This window comes from Lampetra planeri, chromosome 11 (assembly GCF_965212315.1).
Source record: "Lampetra planeri chromosome 11, kcLamPlan1.2.h2, whole genome shotgun sequence".
NCBI classification, from domain to species: domain Eukaryota; kingdom Metazoa; phylum Chordata; class Hyperoartia; order Petromyzontiformes; family Petromyzontidae; genus Lampetra; species Lampetra planeri.
The window spans coordinates 7,346,602-7,365,985 of NC_136117.1; the positions used below are offsets into that span (position 1 = coordinate 7,346,602).

Sequence of the window (19,384 nt, forward strand, 5' to 3'; positions counted from 1 at the left end):
TTTTTGGGCCGTTTTTGGTCGTTTTTGGTCGTTTTCGGTCGTTTTTGGTCGTTTTTGGGCCGTTTTTGGTCGTTTTGGTCGTTTTGGTCGTTTCGGCTGTTTTCGGTCGTTGTGGGTCGTTTTTGGTCGTTTTCGGTCGTTTTTGGGCCGTTTTTGGTCGTTTTCGGTCGTTTTTGGGCCGTTTTCGGTCGTTTTTGGTCGTTTTCGGTCGTTTTTGGGCCGTTTTTGGTCGTTTTGGTCGTTTTGGTCGTTTCGGCTGTTGTCGGTCGTTGTGGGCCGTTTTTGGTCGTTTTCGGTCGTTTTTGGGCCGTTTTTGGTCGTTTTCGGTCGTTTTTGGTCGTTTTCGGTCGTTTTTGGTCGTTTTTGGGCCGTTTTTGGTCGTTTTCGGGTCGTTTTTGGGCCGTCGTCGTCTTCGTTGTTTTTAGCCATCTGAACACTCCAAAAGGCGCTCGTTTGGCTGCACTCAATCGCCTTTTCAGGTACACTGCTGTGCTGGCAACGTACAGAGATCCCCTACGTGTAACAAGCCGTCGTGGCAAGCGCTGTGAGCGAGGAAACAATCTACAATGGTGGCCCACACACAACGCCACGAGGGAGACAAAGGCGGGTGTGTGTGTTGGTCACCCACCCGCTCGTGTGCCGTGCAGTGCCGACCTTCATAGGCTCCCACCACGCGCTAATAGCACTTGTCCCAGCATAATCTTATGTTTTTTCGGTTAAGTCACGTAGGTAAAAATAAATAATGGAAATGATAGAAATAAAATAATAAAACACGTTCCTTTCTAAGTGGGCAGGTACTACCTTACTCTTAGGTTTTTTCGGTAAAGTCACGTAGGTAAAAAATTCAAAACGTCGTGATTTTTATTTCATTTTTATTTTACATTTATTAATTTAAAATTTTTACCTACGTGAATTTAACGAAAAAACCTAAGAATATGGATCCTTGCAGTCACGAAAGCTTCAAATCTAGAATTAGGTACCACCCCCCCGCCGCCCCCCCCCGCCGCTTCCCCCCGCCGTCCCCCACCGCCGCCCCCCCCCGCCGCCCCCCACCGCCGCCCCCCACCGCCGCCCCCCCCCCCGCAGCCCCCGCAGCCCCCCCCCACCCCCCGCCGCCCCCCCCACCCCCCGCCGCCCCCCCCACCCCCCGCCGCCCCCCCCACCCCCCGCCGCCCCCCCCACCCCCCGCCGCCCCCCCCACCCCCCGCCGCCCAACCCCACCCCCCGCCGCCCCCCCCACCCCCCGCCGCCCCCCCCACCCCCCGCCGCCCCCCCCACCCCCCGCCGCCCCCCCCACCCCCCGCCACCCCCCCACCCCCCGCCGCCCCCCTGCCCCCGCCGCCCCCGCAGCCCCCCCCGCCGCCCTCGCCGCCTCCCACCGCCCCCGCCGCCGCCCCTGCCACCGCCCCACCCCCCGCCGCCGCCCCCCACCCCCGCCGCCCCCGCCCCACCCCCGCCGCCCCCGCCGCCCCCCCCGCAGCCCCTTCCGCCCCCCCCGCAGCCCCTTCCACTCCCCCCGCCGCCCCCACCCCCGCCACTCCCCTCCCCACCTTACCTTGCCAAAGCCTAAATACAAGCTCGGAGGTTGAATTGAAACAATTACGGGATCTAGCAGCAGGAGGAAGCAATCTGTCGTGGCGTTAACAACGATTGCCATGATGACCTCTTTATTTTACTTGAGGTATGTTCATTAATGAACTATAGCTACACTACGTACGAGCCCATATGTAATAGAACATTATAATCAGCATCTTCCTTTCCCTAAATTCTTGGCCAGTAAATCACGATCTTCATTTCCCATTGCAAGTCACTTTCATTCAGGTGCCCTCGGAATGTTTTCTTCACGAACTCTCCTATTTATCTCCCACACCGAACCCCAAGAACTCGGAGCCGCTACATGCATCGGAGAGCAGCCCGGGCTGGAGGAGGAGTTGGTGGGCACATGGACACAGAGCCACGGCCATGGCATCAGACACCACGAAAGCCCTGCAGGGAGCCTCAATCCTTGCCACCTACAATGTCCTCTTACAGGTGCGGGTGGCACGCTGGCGTTGCGGTTATTAATAGATGTGTTTGCGTTTGTTGTTGGCTGAGCGTCCCAAATGTGCTGTACGTCTCGAGGCACAGAACGTGGATTTTTGTTCCTCCATCTTAGATGCATCCACAGACGGTGCTGCAGTTCTTGCTTTGACGCCATACAGAAGTGATGTAGAGCAGTGGAGGAATATATATGGCCAGCGCACAGGATACGGCCCTGCGTGAACATATCGAATGGCCATACGAGGCTTATCACTTAGAAACGGCCCAACAATCATAGTCGATACTTCTAGCATATCGGCTGGACTAATCAGTTGCTAGAGATGAGTATTTCACACATCGGAGTTTCACATTTTTTTATCATGTCAATGCAAGGGCCTCTTGAATATCAGTCGACACATGCGTTATATTTGTCATTATTAGATAAAATGTGGCCTGTAAATATTTTCGGCCATCAGTATGGACCAGGTTCCCGACCACTGTTCTAGAGAATGTTGGTAGACAAGGCCTCTGCCTCACATTGTTCACGGTTCTAGGCTAGATTCCCATCTTGACGAAGCAGCTGAAATGCCGCTTTGTTGATAGGCATGCAACGATGCATTGATTAATCGATCAAAACCTATTTTATGCTCGCGATACATGCATAAAATCTTGCATGTAGATTTGTTCTATTTGTGCGCAATTTTATCATTTCACACGAACATGTGGCGAATGGTTGAACAAAGTAATGCAGCGTTGTCCCCTTGAGCTTCCATGCCCCCTGGTGTTGATCTGCAGCAATTTCAGCTACGACGCGATCAGGTCTCATCAGTACTTGGGTGGGTGACTATTACCGCAAGAAACACCAGTTCATTGTAACAGAGTGATACCATCCACTTGCAAGAAAGTATTTTTTTTATCTCAGAGCTTAATGATTTCACTATACAGTACGCCAGCTCAATGTGTTAGATTATTAAACGGTGTGGCTGGTTGTCTTGAAACCCCTGGTTTTCTGGGTTTATGTGTGACACTGCATATGTGCTGTGCTCTGTACAATTCTGCTTCTTATTTCTGTTGGCCCTTCAGGGTTCACTGTTATACTTGTGCAGAGGTGTGATGTCCGGTAATAAATAGTGAAGATAATAATTGTGGATGCTTTCGCTTGCTAGGTTCAGCAGTACTTTCTGTCTTTTCCGAATGCAGCTGGAGAAATGAATTCCCTGTGAACATTAAATACCTCGTGATACTCTTCAAAGATGACAGTTGCATCAAAAACCAGCATTATCATTTTTCTAAAAATGTATTTTGTTTCCCTAACGGGTCAGAGTAAAGTTTATTTTCTTAACCAGGTGAGAACTCAAGAGACCATGATAGTCTCATTTGCATGAGTGAGCTTGGTCGCCAAAGTAGCAAAACCAAACAAATTAAAAAAAGTACAGGCATTAAGCAAATGGAGTATTTGGCTGCTATACGTTTCCATGTGATAAGCCACTTCGTTGAGCTATAATTTGTGGCCAGGTCACTTTCTAAAAAGAGCTATCTAACTCAGTGGGCCTTACCTGGTAAAATAAAAATAGTTAATCGTTTATTATTTTGGAAAATTGTAATATTATTGCACAGACATAAATAATGATTAAATAGTACAGATGCTTTTTAGACTAATCGTCATACAATTTAAATTAAGTTACAAAAACATTAAGATATAGAGGGTGAATTTTGTACCTATATATAAACAGACAAGGATATATATATGGAGAATTCAAGTGAAATTATAGCAAATCCACAGTTTAAGCATGACATTGTCATTTAGATGGAAGAATAATTTGAAAGATTAAACATTGGTTGTTACTCGTGTCTCAGTGGTATTCATCTTAGTCGACCCAACTTGGATCCTATGTGACTGGAAATACAATAACAAACATTACACTTGTTTCCATTGTGCTGTGCACACGGTGTCAGTGTATTAGTGGTCATTGCATAGTTATTGTCAGCCATGTTTTAGAGGTAGTAATTTGAAAGGTGGCTAATTTAATATTTTCTAATACATGAGTATCTAGGTCAGTGAGACTACACAAGTCTCATTCTGATTCTGTGATTGAGGAAATAGACAAAATGCTAAATGTATGTGTGCACAGTGCGGCGCTTTATACGAACACCCTGTTCGCAGCAGACACCGTGAGTGAAATGACGCAACATAAATGGAGCAAAACCTGCCAGTGATTCAGTTTGGAGTTATAATTTGTCCTCGATGTCACTTCTAGTCAATTGCAAGCTCATTGTTGGCCAATCAGGAAGCGAGTAAGCAGGCCTGGTGCTGTCTGAGATCGTGGCTGCTGTTCTTTTGGCAGAAGTTTGAGCAAGCTCAGACTTTGCTTTATCTGTAGATTCATCAGTGTGTCAAATTCTGTTATGGGAGGTGAATTGGCAGATACTGGAGCCACGTGCTCTTGCCTAAAGGGCAAACAAGTCGAGGCATGATGCTGTGCTCCACGTTAGCGGTGGCTGCTCGCATTGACAAAAGCGTTCAAACAGGAAACGTCAGGCACCGTGACGGGAACAGTTGTTGTGCCCCTTTCCCAGTTGGCTATTTCACAATACCTAAATCATGATGCACAGTGCTAATTTATCACCGCCAATCTCAAATAATTAGGAAATATCTGCAGGGTACGAGCTGTGTCGCCTTTATGAATGCGCAACATGTACGTAGGACCCCCATTTCATGAAGAGGAACCCCAACATTCTCTGTCTATATTGGTCTCTATCTCTCTCTCCTCTTCATCTCGTGTCTCTGTTTCACTTTGTCACTCTCTGTGTCTGTGCTTCTTTCTTTGTCTCTGTTCGTGTTTATGTCGGCGTGTTTCTCTCTCTGTCTGTCTCTGTCACTTTCTGTCTCTCTGCTTCTTTCTTTGTCTCTTTTCGTGTTTATGTCGGCATGTCTCTCTGTCTGTCTGTCTTTTGGACGATCTGCACAGTTCTGAGTAATGACTGCTTCTCGTTATACGTTGAGGGACTGTTATTCCATTGTTCATACTGGCACGTTTATGGGTAAGATAACTGTGATTTTATTAGGGAATGATTGCACACATGGAAATTAGAAACCATATTTGTCGGTACGATTCTATGAAAGCCCCTGTCAGTATAATTCCATTGTGTGCTGTTAAAAGTAAAACAATATCCTGTGGTTTAACTATTAAAGAATACATCTAATGACTTATATTACTCACGGTGGGGTGGTGTTGTACTCGTATGAGTGTTAAAACTATTGGCATAGGTATTTGGAGAGTGCCTACACGATGAGTATTTTATTCAGATCACTGAGTAACCTTTGCTGTCATTCAGAGTTCTAATCTGGATTTAAACCGCCTGTGGTTAAACCAGGCTCTGAAGTATAGCGAGTTTGATAGTTTCAGCCTCGTCGCCAATGCTAGCATTGGTTACTAGGTTGAGACTAAATTGGGATAACTTCCAGCTTTGAGAAATAATAATAATACCATACCTGTTTGACTATTATTCAACAAACACCAATCTCATAGCAGTAGTGTGTATAGATCAAACTGCAGGTTGGATAGTTTTTGAGAATAAGTTCTGGGAAAATCTCTTGCATCACCATTCTCTGACTCTCGGGGCTGCACTGCTCAGTGGTAATTCTGAACGGATTCTTTATTCTTCTGACAATGCCGAGCATCGCATTCGGAACAATAATCAAAGCAATATCAAAATAACAAAAAAACCATGGCGTATTGCGATGGCTAAATGGTTTAGGTGCCCGATGCGCTTGCTGCTGTACTGAGTGACCACTGCGGGTAAAAAGATTCCGATTAAAATAACGTTTGATGGTACCTGGCTCTTATTGTGGTCATCGGCAGTTGCTCAAAAACTGCAGAGTAAAACCCCATCAGGAAAGTATTTTGTTGGCAATCTGATCCAAAATCTATTTAATTCAGGGAACATGGTAAGCTGTGGTGTATGTTTCAGGTCAATTAGTTTAGGGGTTTTGTAGAAATTATAACACCTGTGAAGTATCCTCAGATGAATGAATAACATTTCCCAGGCATGGCATTAAGTATCATCTTGGTTCCTTAATGTTTTTTTACAGATGGTTGGGTGGTAGCAGACATTACTGTTTGTTGCAAAGAAAGTGGGAATGTTCTGCCCTCTACTTTGTGGAGCGGAGTTTCACTTGAAGGGATTTCAGAGGTAGTTCTGTGGTGTCTGCTTTCGTGAGCAGTTCCCTAACACAAAGGGTCGCTCTCCTCTGCAACGGATATACAAATGACTTCTTCTCATCACGTGACACATGTAGAGCATTTATGATAAAATTGGGAAAAAGGACAAAAACTAATAAAGTAGTATGTCGAAAGTCTCAACGAGGCTTGTGCGTCTGTGTCTTTGTCTATACAGAGGCGCTCACTCACGGCACTTGCCCCAGCAGTCTGTTAAAGGCTATATGGGGGACCTTTGTCTTTTGCAGGTGTCCTTCCGTGTCATCACATTCGTGCTTAACGCTTTCATCCTGCGACACCTCTCCAAGGAGGTGCTGGGGGTCGTCAATGTCAGGTGACCTTGCTCACTTGCTCACTTGCTCATCCTGGCTTTGCAGCGATCTACCACGATGCTTTATTGGGTTTCGCACACACGATGCTGCTTGGTCAGAGTGCGAATATGTGTGCGCCGAAGAGGTGGCTACCTACTACCAAAGTGGGCTGCTTGGCAGGTAATCGGCTGACAATTCAGAGGTCGGTTTGAATTGGTCATGGTGGCTGCTCAGAATAACTTAGCGCAGCAGTTATTGTGTTTGGCTGATATGTGTCTGAGCCCTGGCTGAAACTGGAGTACCATTGGTTTCAACACTTGCTTTTACACCCCTTTTAACAGAGTCAACAAGCGGGGGCTTTTTAACGGCACGTGCTCTCTTTTCTGAGAAGCCACGCACTGAGAATAATCAAAAGATTTATGGCACAGATGGTTTTGTTCAATCCATTCACGTAAACATATTTTGAGCCACGTCAACATGTGTGCTGTGTCAGCGTGCCTTGCTGCATATTTAACTTCAGTCCTTAAACTTGCACAGTGGCAGTCTGCTGAAATCATACTATATTAGAAAAACAAGTTGGCTGGCTGTATTTCTGCCTGGATTCCTGGCTGGCCCGTAGCCAAGTGCTCGCTGTGAACTGAGGGAGAGATGTAGAGGAGGGAGGTGAGGGAGGGAGATAGAGGAGGCACATATAGGAACGAGTATGAGACGGAGAGGAATGTTGAGGAGAGACGGGGGGTGGGGGAGAGAATGAAAGGGCGTGAAATGGAGAGGATAGGGAGAGCAAAACAGAAAGAGGCGAGCGAGGGAAAGCGACAAGCAGTCGGAGGAAGGGTTATGGAGAGGCAAGAAAGATTGAGATTGGAAATGTAGAGGTGGGAATAAGGAGATCAAGGGTGAGAGAGAGAAACAGGTTGAGAGATGGGGGGGGGGGGAAGTGTGTGAGATACGGTGGAGGGAGGAGAGGAATATTAGAGGATAGGAGAGGTAGAAGAGGAGACAGAGAAATAGAGACAAATAGAAACAGATGAGAGGGAAATCGAGATACATTGGATACTGTAGAAAGAAGGCAAGAGAAAGGTAGAGAGATACAGGGCTCTATATAAGATAACAACGTCTTCTTAGTTCTTTCGGTAAAGTCACGTAGAAGGGAAATAATAAAATAATAAAAATAAAACATTATAAAATAATTATCACGACGTTTAGGCCACAACGCAAGCAGCCGTCCTCAGGTGAAGAACAGGTCTGTCGGGAAGACAGTTGTGGCCGAAACGTCGTGAGAATCATTTTATTATGTTTTATTTTTACTATTTTATTATTTCCCTTCTACGTGACTTTACCGAAAGAACCAAGAAGATGAATCCCTGCAGTCACGAAAGCTTTAAATCGAAGGATAAAAACTTTTGCTAGCTGGCTTTCTTGCTGTGAGGGACAGACAGATGCAGGCTGCTGGGATATTTAACTAAAATGTTTCGCGATGGTGAAATGGTGCCTGGACGTATGGCCTGCCTCATGCGATGGTCGCCACCCTGCGAACACAGAACCCATGGATAATTTAACTGCTTTTGATTGGCTCGTGGGGTATTGGTCTATTCTGCTGGATGATAAGATCCAACCGTTCATGAAAAATTTCCCAAAAAACTTCAAACTTGAAAATATTTTCAGGAGGTTTCTCCATTTGGGATATTCTTGATAAATAATTAAAATCATAATAAACCTATGCTGTTAAATAAAATTCACAGTTCTTTGTCAATCTACCACTGGATGAGGGCCTCCCATATATGTCGCAGGGATTGTTCGATCATACTTCACTATACTAGTCACAGCAGCTCGGTGTAGAGGGGGCCCAAGACTTATTCAGCTATCTCCACCAATGTTAGCTGTGATCGGGAATCTAAATCAAGTTGCCAGGTTCACAGCGTCCTAATAATTGTGCCATTGCTCCATCCATGCTGTAAATTATTCACTTAAACATATTCGCCAATATAAAATATTTCATCCACTGTTGCCTAAATATGTACGGTATGTATGTTGAACTTCGCACCGTACGTAGCCAAACGTGCTAATCGCAGGTGCGGTTATGATCTTGAGTCATCGATGCAAGAAGTATCTCATTGCCGTTCAAGACAAGCGGATGTGTTGATCGCTAGGCAAAGCAGCAGGTCGTCAATCTCAAATCGACTTTCGCCCTTCTTTAGCGAGAACCATAGCGATAGACTTGCGCCCGCGTGTGTTGCTCCTGCGGTTGCCTACACAGGCTCACATTGCTCTACTCCACCACCGTGTTCCTGGCGAGGGAGGCGTTCCGGCGTGCCTGCCTGAGCCGGGCATCTACCGCCGACTGGCGTTGCGTCATCAACCTCCTGTGGATGACGTGAGTTCCCTTTTCCACGACACCGTGGCTCCCATTCCGCACACACTCCTCTTCCACTGGCACATTAAAGCCAGTGTGGTGCTTTCACTGTACGGGTTGATTTAAAGTCGCCATTTGTCGTGCTATGCCAGAAGCAAAGCATGATACGCCGGCCTTACAAGAAATTTGAATCCAAGCAGGGCCAGGAATGTGGTTAGGCAGCGTCACTGCATCATCTGCGCACGTCTCGACTCGTTAATTGAGTGTGATGTCACCGGCATGGCTTGGCTTCTGTAATGAAAAAGAAACCTGTGGCCTATTGAGCCACACTGGGCTGGCTGGGCACGGCTCTCGATTAGAAGAATCTTGGTTTTCTTTGCCGTGCCACAGCCTTCTTTAATTCCAAATAATTGTTGCTACTAATATACAAAGCACATGTTGGAATCAGTTTAACACGTAGGCTTTCGCGCCCAATATTATTCATAATCAACGTTTTTGGGTTAGATCGCGTTATTTATAAATGTGTCGTAACCCTCAAACCACCCGACAAGGCCAATCAGTAAAAAAGTGTCACGTTGACAAACGCAAATAGTTCACTACTTTAGCCCACCGGTATGTTAAAGAGTGAATCCACATTTACAATTTTCAACTCAAAAATGGTAAATGTTGTGGTTTCACGCTTCAACACACCGGTGGGCTAAAGCAGTGAACTATTTGTCTTTTGTCAACGTGACACTTTTTTGCTGATTGGCCATGTCGGGTGGTGGAGGGTTACGACACATTTATAAATAACGCGATCTAACCCAAAAACGTTTATTATGCACATGTTGGATTACTGATGCCATGTCTGCGGTGAAGCACTCAGTTCTTACCTACCTCGCTGTATTTAATATGATTCAATATAAAGCAGTCTGGCTGATTGATGATCCAGCACTCACTGATTCACTACAGCCACTGTCTGACCGGTGGTTAGTCACATCCTTATCAATAAAAAAAATTAACCCGTAAAAACAAAGTTTTTCACTATAAATCCTTTATATGCGTGTTCAATGGGCCACAACCCAGCCCACATTGGTCTTTGAAACGGGCGACTAGAGTCCTCTCGTCCTCTGGCTTGAGATGGCTGCCACCTATGGGTCAGATGATTGCCTGCCACCATTAAGCAATTGGTAATTAAATATAAAAAAAAATTCCTAAAAAGTGTAAAATTTTGGAAAAAAAATTTCACGAACAGAAATTGTCACGCACAACGAGTCTGTGTGCAAAATGTCAGCTCGATTGGATCACGGGAAGTGGGTTAAAAAACGACCGAAAGATTTGCACGGTCGTAAGCGCGCAAGCAAGCAAGTGAACTTAATATAAAGGATTTAATAACTACCATGGTTACTTCCTGTGAATGTCACTCATTGATTCTTTCACCCTGTGGGTCATATCAACATATTTACCAACACACCCACCCACCTACCTGGTCACTCACCCAAGCGCTAAAACTGACTGTTTAATCTCATCCATACTGTGTTCACTCAGCACACTGCAGGTCACAACACTTTTCTGCTTCTTCTCTCACACTTGGGACATTTCCTCCCATGGTCTCTTTCACCCAAGTTCTTCTAATAACTTTGCTCAATTCAAAGAACATGCTCTGCTCTTATCCATTACATCGCCGATGGATGCACCACACGTGTGTGTGTGTGTGTGATCGTCGTCGCTTGCGTGCTGACTAACCGCATGGAGGGTTCCCCGTCCGGTGTGGTCAGGGTGCCGCTGGGGGCGGTATGCGCCGGAGCGCTGGGCTACGTGTGGACCAGATGGCTTGAGGCCCCGGACGTGGAGCACGTACCCGCCTACCCGGCCGCCGTGTGGGTGTTTGCGGTCTCGGCCGTTGTGGAGCTGCTGTCAGAGCCGCTCTGGGTGCTCGCCCAGGCGCACATGTTCGTGCGACTACGGGTAAGTGCCTAGCCACTCCGACCCAGGCACACACGCTCGTGCTACTACGGGTCAGTGCCTAGCCACTCTGACCCAGGCACACATGCTCGTACGACTGCGGGTTGGTGACTAGCCACTCCGACCCAGGCACACACACTCGTGCAACTGCGGGTCAGTGCCTAGCCACTCTGACCCAGGCACACATGCTCGTGCTACTACGGGTCAGTGCCTAGCCACTCTGACCCAGGCACACATGCTCGTGCGACTGCGGGTTGGTGCCTAGCCACTCCAACCCAGGCACACACACTCGTGCGACTGCGGGTCGGTGCCTAGCCACTCCGACCCAGACACACACACTCGTGCGACTGCGGGTTGGTGCCTAGCCACTCTGACCCAGACACACACACTCGTGCAACTGGGGCTCAGTGCCTAGCCACTCCGACCCAGGCACACACACTCGTGCAACTGCGGGTTGGTGCCCAGCCGCTCTGACTCAGGGTCGGGAGCGGATTTGTTCCTTGATGCCTGCACTTCGAGGAGAGGTTATCAGTGAAAGTAGCACGTTGGCGGAACAGTTCTCATTTTAGTAGTTTGTTACAGCTCTCTCAAGATTCCCTGAAACACCATTGCCACGATACAATTGAGATGTGTATGTAAAAACCTGCCAACCTTCTTAATTGACAAACCTGCAAAGTCCCCTGTTTTAAGAAATATCAAAAGCCCAGCATGTAAAATGCCCTAATACATTTTTACATACAAAGCAATCCAAGCCCTTTATGTATGTATGTTGAACTGCTTTCGCACCGTACGTAGCCAACCATGCTAATCGGATGTGCGGGGGACGGACGAAAAACCTAACAAGAGAAACCCTTTTTTTTTTTAACAGAGTCAACAAAGCTCCTTATTTGCAGCAGCCCCCAGACCTCTTACTTTAAAGAATCCCTCCTAATTCGCAAATGGGCCTTGACCTGAAACGCCTTCCCCTCTCCCCATACCTTGTGAGTCACAGGTGTCTGCGGAGAGCCTGGCGTTGGGCAGCAGGAGCATCCTCACCGTGGCGTTGGTGTTCCTCAGGCCGGACTGGGGCCTCTGGGTTTTCGCTTTTTCACAGGTGCCCACATCAGACACAATACAGGACACCTTGACAACGCTGGGAAATTCAGCATGATACGATAAGGCCACTTTAAAGGTATTAGAGATGCACCATAAGGAGCGTGGCTGTACTGAATCCTGATGCTAATGTTAAACAGCCCTTATGAGAGTCACGGGGCCAGCACCACTGACATTCTGAATTTGATTGAAGATTGTCGAGTTTATTCTTGTAGATTAGTTCCTTAATTGCTATTAATAATGATTATGCTTGTTTACCTTAGAAAGCCTCACCGAGTCTCGTGACTCTTTCACAGGAGGCTCCTTCCAGGTTTTTGGAGCCGGGGGCGATGATTGCCATGTATGATCCCAATTAATTTATTTGTGGGAAAGTTTTCAAATTTGTCAAATTTTGACCCTGACGCCGGCACACGTTTGCCTACGTCAAGGGATCTTTAACATCCGCAGTGCAGCAACGACGAGCATTCTTACGGTTAATACACCTGACTTAAAAACCAGCGCACCTGCTGGTTTCCAACCATGAACCTTTGTAACAAGCGGCGAACACGCCATCGCTAGGCCATGTCACTGCACCAAGTTAATCATCATCAGCCACGATCAAGCCACTGCCAGATGCAGGCCACCCCAAGCTGCTGTCACCTACCAAGATCATGCAACAATCCATTCGGCACCTGCATGCCATTATTGTCATCGCTCCACCACCCAGGGATGAAACATAGACATTAGTTTCCTCGCTGAAAATTCCTGTGGAAAAGAGGGAAGAGACGATGAGATACTTGGGTGCAGAAGTGCATCTCATGAATATTGATCTCCTCTCGACAGTGCTCCCATTTGTAGCTCTCATCTTTGTTTCTCCTTCATCTCAGTTATCCGCATCTCTTTGTCTCGGCGAACCACATCTCTCGGAGGGCCATAACTCTGCAAGACCCTCCACGAGTCTTCGTTTGTCACTTCTAGCCCACCAGCTAGCAGCTGAGCAACCCTGTGCCAGACCATCTGTGTAGCCCTGCAGCATTGCATATTAACTGTGGAACCCCGTGCTGTGTGCAGCTGATGTATGCAGTTGTCCTGTCCTTCTGCTACTACCGCTACTTCACCCGCTACATCGGCTCTACAGCCGCCAAGGATAGCCACTTTCCCATCACCTCTGTCCGCCAGATGTTCTTCACTTGGGGCACTCAGGTGAGGCCACACTCTGCACTGCTTGCACCCACATGTATGGCACGTTAAGCAGCCAACGACGACAGCGTTTCACTATGTACTTACGTATGTTGAACTTCTTTCGCACAGTACGTAGCCAACCTCGCTAATCGGAGGTCCACATCAAAATCACTGAGCCGTTCGCTCAGCGTTATGGCCTGTCTATGTTAAACAATCGGTTGCGCAACTGATTGCAACTGGTTGCAGAGGATGTCCACATGTAAACGATTTAGGTGCACGCAACCAAGTTGCACAACTGATTCCCCGGGTGTGGATCCTTTTGAAAATTGCAATTTAATCTCAAGACGCTAGAAAATTTCAACAAATATACTACATCAGGATGGAATAGGACAGGGAAATGAATGAGAGAGGGGAGAGAGTATCACAGCAGCACAGCCTCGGACCAAGCATTTGAGGCCCAGCAGCAATAATTATAAGTTATTGGGGTTTTGTGCCTGTGAATGGGGATGCTTGTTTTGCCTTTAGCTATCGGCAGATTTTTTGCTGGATCACCACAAGTGGAGCTTCGCACACAAACCATGGTTGATTTGCCTTCTGACTCTGTTCAGTCTGTTAAGAACATGGCCCATTGCCCCAAGCGTTAGTTTATGAGCACTGTATTTACATATAAGCCAGTGTCGTTAATCACCAATCGTGGCGAATTTATGTTAGCCTGTGCATTTTATTAAGTCTCCAGAAGTTACTGGGAGACGTGATAATTACACTGGTCAACAAAAAAAACCCTTTTTTTTCTGGCCTGGACTATTGCAGCTGTTTTAGACTAATTTCAGGGTGCTGATTCCAAATCTGATCTCAGATTTGCTCTATCACATCTCATTTTTATGCTATCGGCATACCCCATTTTCATTGATTTTATCCGAAATTAACTCTGTCACTTATGATTGCAAGTTGTTGCGAATCAGTGACTGCTTTAGTGTTAAAATATGGTGCTGTATTTTTAGGTTAGTGTGTTTATAATATAATTTTATGTAGATATCCACATTTATTTAATATTTTTCTTCTGCAGTTTATGGAAAATGTAATATTTGATATCTTAAAAACCTGATGTGATAGACACAAAACTGATGCCAGATTTGGAATCAGCACCCCAAAATTACCCTAAAACCGTTGGAATACCTTATGCCATAAAATGTGTGTTGACCAGTGTAATCGATGTTTTGAATCTGTGCAAGCTAGCCAAATGGAAAACATGATGACCATTCTATTTGACTGGCAGATCACCTTGACATATGCTCTATCTCAGGGTTCAGCAACCAACATAAAATTAATAGCCATTTTTGTTTGTTTATTTTGTAAAAAAACAACAACCTCAATGCTCCAAGAGCCAGCAATGCATGTGTAATGACGACTTGACACACTTCTCTTGAGATGGCACTTTATTGAAGACACGTTCACTTGACATCAGGCGGAGACCCCCACTGCAACAGCCCCGAGTCTCCCGCGCATCTCCCTTTTATATACCAACTGAGGCCACGCCCCCCTTCTTGATCCTTCTCGCTGACTGGACGCTCGCTCTACCGTCCTCTTCCATCACCTGATCACGCTCCCTTCTCGAACATTCCCGTAGCCACCAGTCCCTTCTTACTCACAACTGACTCCCCTGTCATTACATCCCGTGGCCACTAGTCTCTTCACACTCACAGCTGATACCCCTGTCATTACCTCCCATGGCCACGAGTTCCTTCACACTGCAGACTGACTCCCCCGTCATTACCTCCCGTAGCCACCAGTCCCTTCTCACTCACAACTGATACCCCTGTCATTACCTCCCATGGCCACGAGTTCCTTCACACTGCAGACTGACTCCCCCGTCATTACCTCCCGTAGCCACCAGTCCCTTCTCACTCACAACTGATACCCCTGTCATTATCTCCCATGGCCACGAGTTCCTTCATACTGCAGACTGACTCCCCCGTCATTACCTCCCGTAGCCACCAGTCCCTTCTCACTCACAACTGATACCCCTGTCATTACCTCCCGTAGCCACCAGTCCCTTCACACTCACAACTGATATCCCTGTCATTACCTCCCATGGCCACGAGTGTATTCGAACTGTAGGCTGATTTCCCTGTCATTACCTCCCGTGGCCACTAGTCCCCTCGCACCGCATGCAGGCTCTATTGTCATTACACACGTAAATAATGCCACAAAGCAGTCCTTAAAGAGCCGCATGCAACTCCGGAGCCTCGGGTTGCCGACCCCAGCTCTATCTTCATCATCATTGTCTTCATTATTACAAATGGAGAACCTTTTCCTGGAAGCACTGGACCACGGGTGTCTGTCTCACCCGCGTAGCCTGTGCGACTGGCCTGTGAATGGCCCGTGTGATGTGCCCACTATAACCGCGTGTTTGTGCTGTGCAGCCATTTGATTGGGCGCTCGTCTCTTTGACTCGGAGCTTCATGATGCAGTCCTTCCTGAAGCAACTTCTCACTGAAGGTTCCCTTGCCCGTGTTTATCCTCTCGCACAAAACACATGTATTAAATAGTACGTTTTACATGTTTTAAAGTGTGGGGCCTTTTTGTGTAGATTTTATTTCATATAAAGCAAGCTGAGAAACCTTTATTGATGTGAGGTGTGAAAAAAATGTGAAATGTATTGATTATTACACATACAGCCCTTGTGTCAATGAGGGCCTCCACAAACCTTATAGGTCATGGGAGTTATTTGACCATATTTCGATTTAAAGCTTTCGTGACTGCAGGGATTCATCTTCTTGGTTCTTTCGGTAAAGTCACGTAGAATGGAAATAATAAAATAATAAAAATAAAACATAATAAAATAATTCTCACGACGTTTCGGCCACAACGCAAGTAGCCGTCCTCAGGTGGAGAACAGGTCTGTCGTTGTGGCCGAAACGTCGTAAGAATTATTTTATAATGTTTTATTTTTATTATTTTATTATTTCCATTCTACGTGACTTTACCGAAAGAACCAAGAAGTTATTTGACCATACTTCACCACAGCAGTGAGTGGTCCACGAACCCTTGCCTCAAACACGAAGGCTTACAGGCGTGTGTCACCACACCGAGTGAAGATACAGTCAATGTCAATTGTCTGATGATAGAGCCCAATAGAGGCAACTACAGACACAGTTCTGTAATATCATCTTCTGGAAGTGCGTTGATGCACTGCTCGCTGTGAATGCTTGTGATGCCTGTTCATTTATCCCTGGGAATTGAAATGCCATATGCATACAATGTTGTGTTTTGTTCAATTATGTATGGCCAGACTAAGACACCTAGCTTCACTCCTCAAAAGAACCTGGTTTAATCGCAGGTGGCTGTTTGGATTCAGCATGAGGGTCTCGTCATTGCTGGCTCATTGGAAGGGTCCATAAGCCTTTGCCTCCTTAACCATCGAGTCACATGACCAAGTGTGTGTGTGTTTGCCTTGTTTCTCTGCTAGGGGAGAAATACATCATGACTTTCTTCAATGTCCTCAACTTTGGAGATCAAGGTTGAATGCTGATTTTTTTTTTACTTATATGTAACGTACTGCGAGTGGTTGGGGCATGTTGTGATGTCGCGGTGTGCTGCGGTCCACTGCGGGTTGTTTTGGGAAGTTGTGACATGTTGAAAGACGCTGCACGTTGTTGTGAGGTCTCGAGGCGCGACGAGAGACGTTATTAAGCATCGTAGTAGCAGTGCTAGTGAACGATTATTTCACCAACAATCTGTTAAGATGACATGAAACAAACTCCGATCTGCTGTGGTGCCCAGGGTTAAATGATCATTTTTACGTCAAAATTATTCAGGTTAAACAAAGCATAAGTAACACATCTGAACAGCAAAACTAGCAACTAATGTGAAATTGTACATTAACTTACGAATTGTTATAAATCTAACCATGAATTAAACCAGATGTTATATTTGTCATCAAATATAAAAAAACAATACGGATGATGCTGTGGTGTAATCATGAGCAAACTGGATTTACCATCCAGAGGCCACAGGTCCAGTTAAATCACCTGGCGTGGTCGTTCAAACAACACATTCCTGCGGAGGGAGCTGGTAGGAACGTTGGGTTGCTCGGTCAATGGCCAGGGTCAACGGCGGCGTGGTGTATTCCGCAAATATGGCCGACTGTGAGGGCGGGCACAAGCCGGCGTGAGTAGGTTAAACGTTGAGTTTTATAAGGGCACCACGGGGTGACCATCCCCTCCCCACCCAGCCCCACCCCTCCCACCCCCCACCCAGCCCCACCCTCCCTCCCCACCCAGCCCCTCCCCACCCTCCCCACCCAGCCCCTCTCCACCCTCCCCTCCCCACCCAGCCCCTCCCTCCCCACCCAGCCCCTCCCTGCATGACGGACGGACAGACACAATAATCCCCTGTGGGCTGGTGTAACCAGGAGGTTCCTACCAGTAATAGTTGACATTTATTAAATCCCCTACCTCTGTCCGTCCCTGCAGAAATATAAATGGGCACGCCACAGTTAGACGATCGGCATGGTGGGGTAAAGTGTAGGTACTCCCACTGTGTCTGGCCAGCAATGAAGAGTAGGCCAAGCGCCCTCTAGCGGGGCTCTGTAGAGCTCTCTCTCTTGGACGCGCTTCTGCGAGAGGAACTGGTGCCAGGGAGCAATTGCGGAGCTGTGCCTTTGTCATCTTTGAGTCGAGTCACGTTAATTTTTGTCTCCTGGTGCTCCAGTTTTTCCCTCCACATTTAAAAACATGCATTTAGAGTATTTGGCTGCTATAAATTTCCACATGAGAAGCCACTTTGTTGAGCGATCATCTGTGGCCAGCTCGCTTCTGAAAAAAAGCAAAGTAGCTCAGTGGGCCTAACCTGGAAAAAAAAAATAGTTTATTTTATTTTCATTTACATATGTGTTGCACCTTTCTGGCACAAACCTAACCACTCAAAGCGCCACCATCACGTTTACAACAATACGCGATGCGCTGTGGAGTGCTCCAAAGCGCCGCGAGGCTGTGAGAGTTGCCGGCTCGTGCTGAGATGAAGCGGCGGTCTGCGCAGGCATCTACGACGTGGTGAACAACCTGGGCTCCATGGTGCCGCGCTTTGTCTTCATGCCCATTGAGGACAGCTTCTACGTCTTCTTCGCTCGCTCGCTCAGCCGTGGAAAGATTGCCATGGAGCAGAACGAGGTGTGGATCGGACTGCGCATTTCGCCTCCCGAGTTCATGTACACACGATTCTGCGCGTGATGTCGGTGTGGGGAGCGGTAGTGTAGTGGGTTAGCACACTACGCGATGAAGCCGACAACCCCGCTCACCGGTGATGATTATCTGCATTGGTCCTGGGCCTCCCCAAGGTCGGCTCAGCCTCAAATGAGTACCTGGTGCGGTGTATAAAAACATCGCCACTGGGGAGACTGGCCGTTAGACGTGGTGCTGGCCACCCACTCCCTCGTGTAGTGTGCCGGACTTCATAGGTGCTCGCTAACAGCACTTGCCCCAACAGTCTGTTAAGGCTATACTGGGGATCTTTGTCTTTGTAGGCTTGTAATGATTTTCCGATTCAATTGTTTATGATGTCACGCGTAGATTTGCACGAGGAAGAATAAGTCATTGGCAATGAATGCAATTTTTTTTGTAAATGGTGCCTGTAGGCTATGGCGGAGCAGAGGAAGTGGAGACAAACATGATACCAAAACAGATCTCAAAATCGAGAAGATACCGATAAGACACGTTTACTTTGAATCGAGTTGTGATCCTCAATTGTCACAAATCAATAGGTTTGGGGAGGTTTGGGGGGGGTGGGGTTGGTGTATTGTTCCTTGGCTGCTAGGGTAGTGACTAAATTATGGCCCCAGTGAAACAGATTTTAATTTAGGACATGCGCAGCACCAGTGGTCATTTATATTTTTATGTAGCCTACGTACAATTGGCCTAAGTTGAGTATCCGGTGCAGTGGTCTGGTCAACATCAGTACTAGGGGGTAACAAAGGCAATCGTACGTGTGTGTTGCTGAACTATTGACCCCTTCGCGTGCTATGTAAGCCTTGATAAGCTCTTACAGCACTTGCACCAACAGTCAAATATAGATACGTGGGAAACTGTTTTGTTTTTGTGGTGATTGACTTGCTGTGCTGTCCACCCTTTTTTCTGTATTCCTCATCATACACAACACCAGGGACAATTGTAATCTGGAACCTGGCCTAGACCTCTAAGTCAGCTCAGCAGAACAAAACAAAGTAACTGCTGTAGTGTGTGAACAGCAGCACTGGGGAGACATAACGCTGGCGGTGATGCTGGCCC

At 47.0% G+C, this 19,384-nt stretch overlaps 1 protein-coding gene across 11 annotated transcripts in view; it reads left to right on the top strand.

The window, feature by feature from the left end:
- The first annotated feature begins 372 nt into the window (after positions 1-372).
- LOC144721247 (man(5)GlcNAc(2)-PP-dolichol translocation protein RFT1-like) overlaps positions 373-19,384 on the top strand; it is a 29,188-nt gene continuing 10,176 nt past the window's right edge. For 9 of the 11 annotated variants that reach the window (XR_013585870.1, XR_013585869.1, XM_078598715.1 and 6 more), the window contains exons 1-10: positions 373-479; positions 1,882-2,031; positions 6,488-6,573; positions 8,808-8,924; positions 10,661-10,850; positions 11,839-11,940; positions 12,990-13,121; positions 15,524-15,599; positions 16,570-16,620; positions 18,141-18,271. Coding sequence is in view for 9 of the 11 variants with exons in the window: in XM_078598715.1 (XP_078454841.1) it covers positions 1,963-2,031; positions 6,488-6,573; positions 8,808-8,924; positions 10,661-10,850; positions 11,839-11,940; positions 12,990-13,121; positions 15,524-15,599; positions 16,570-16,620; positions 18,141-18,271 (954 nt within the window). In the remaining 2 variants the exon portion in view is untranslated. The other 2 variants (XM_078598711.1, XM_078598713.1) reach the window with 2 other exon arrangements.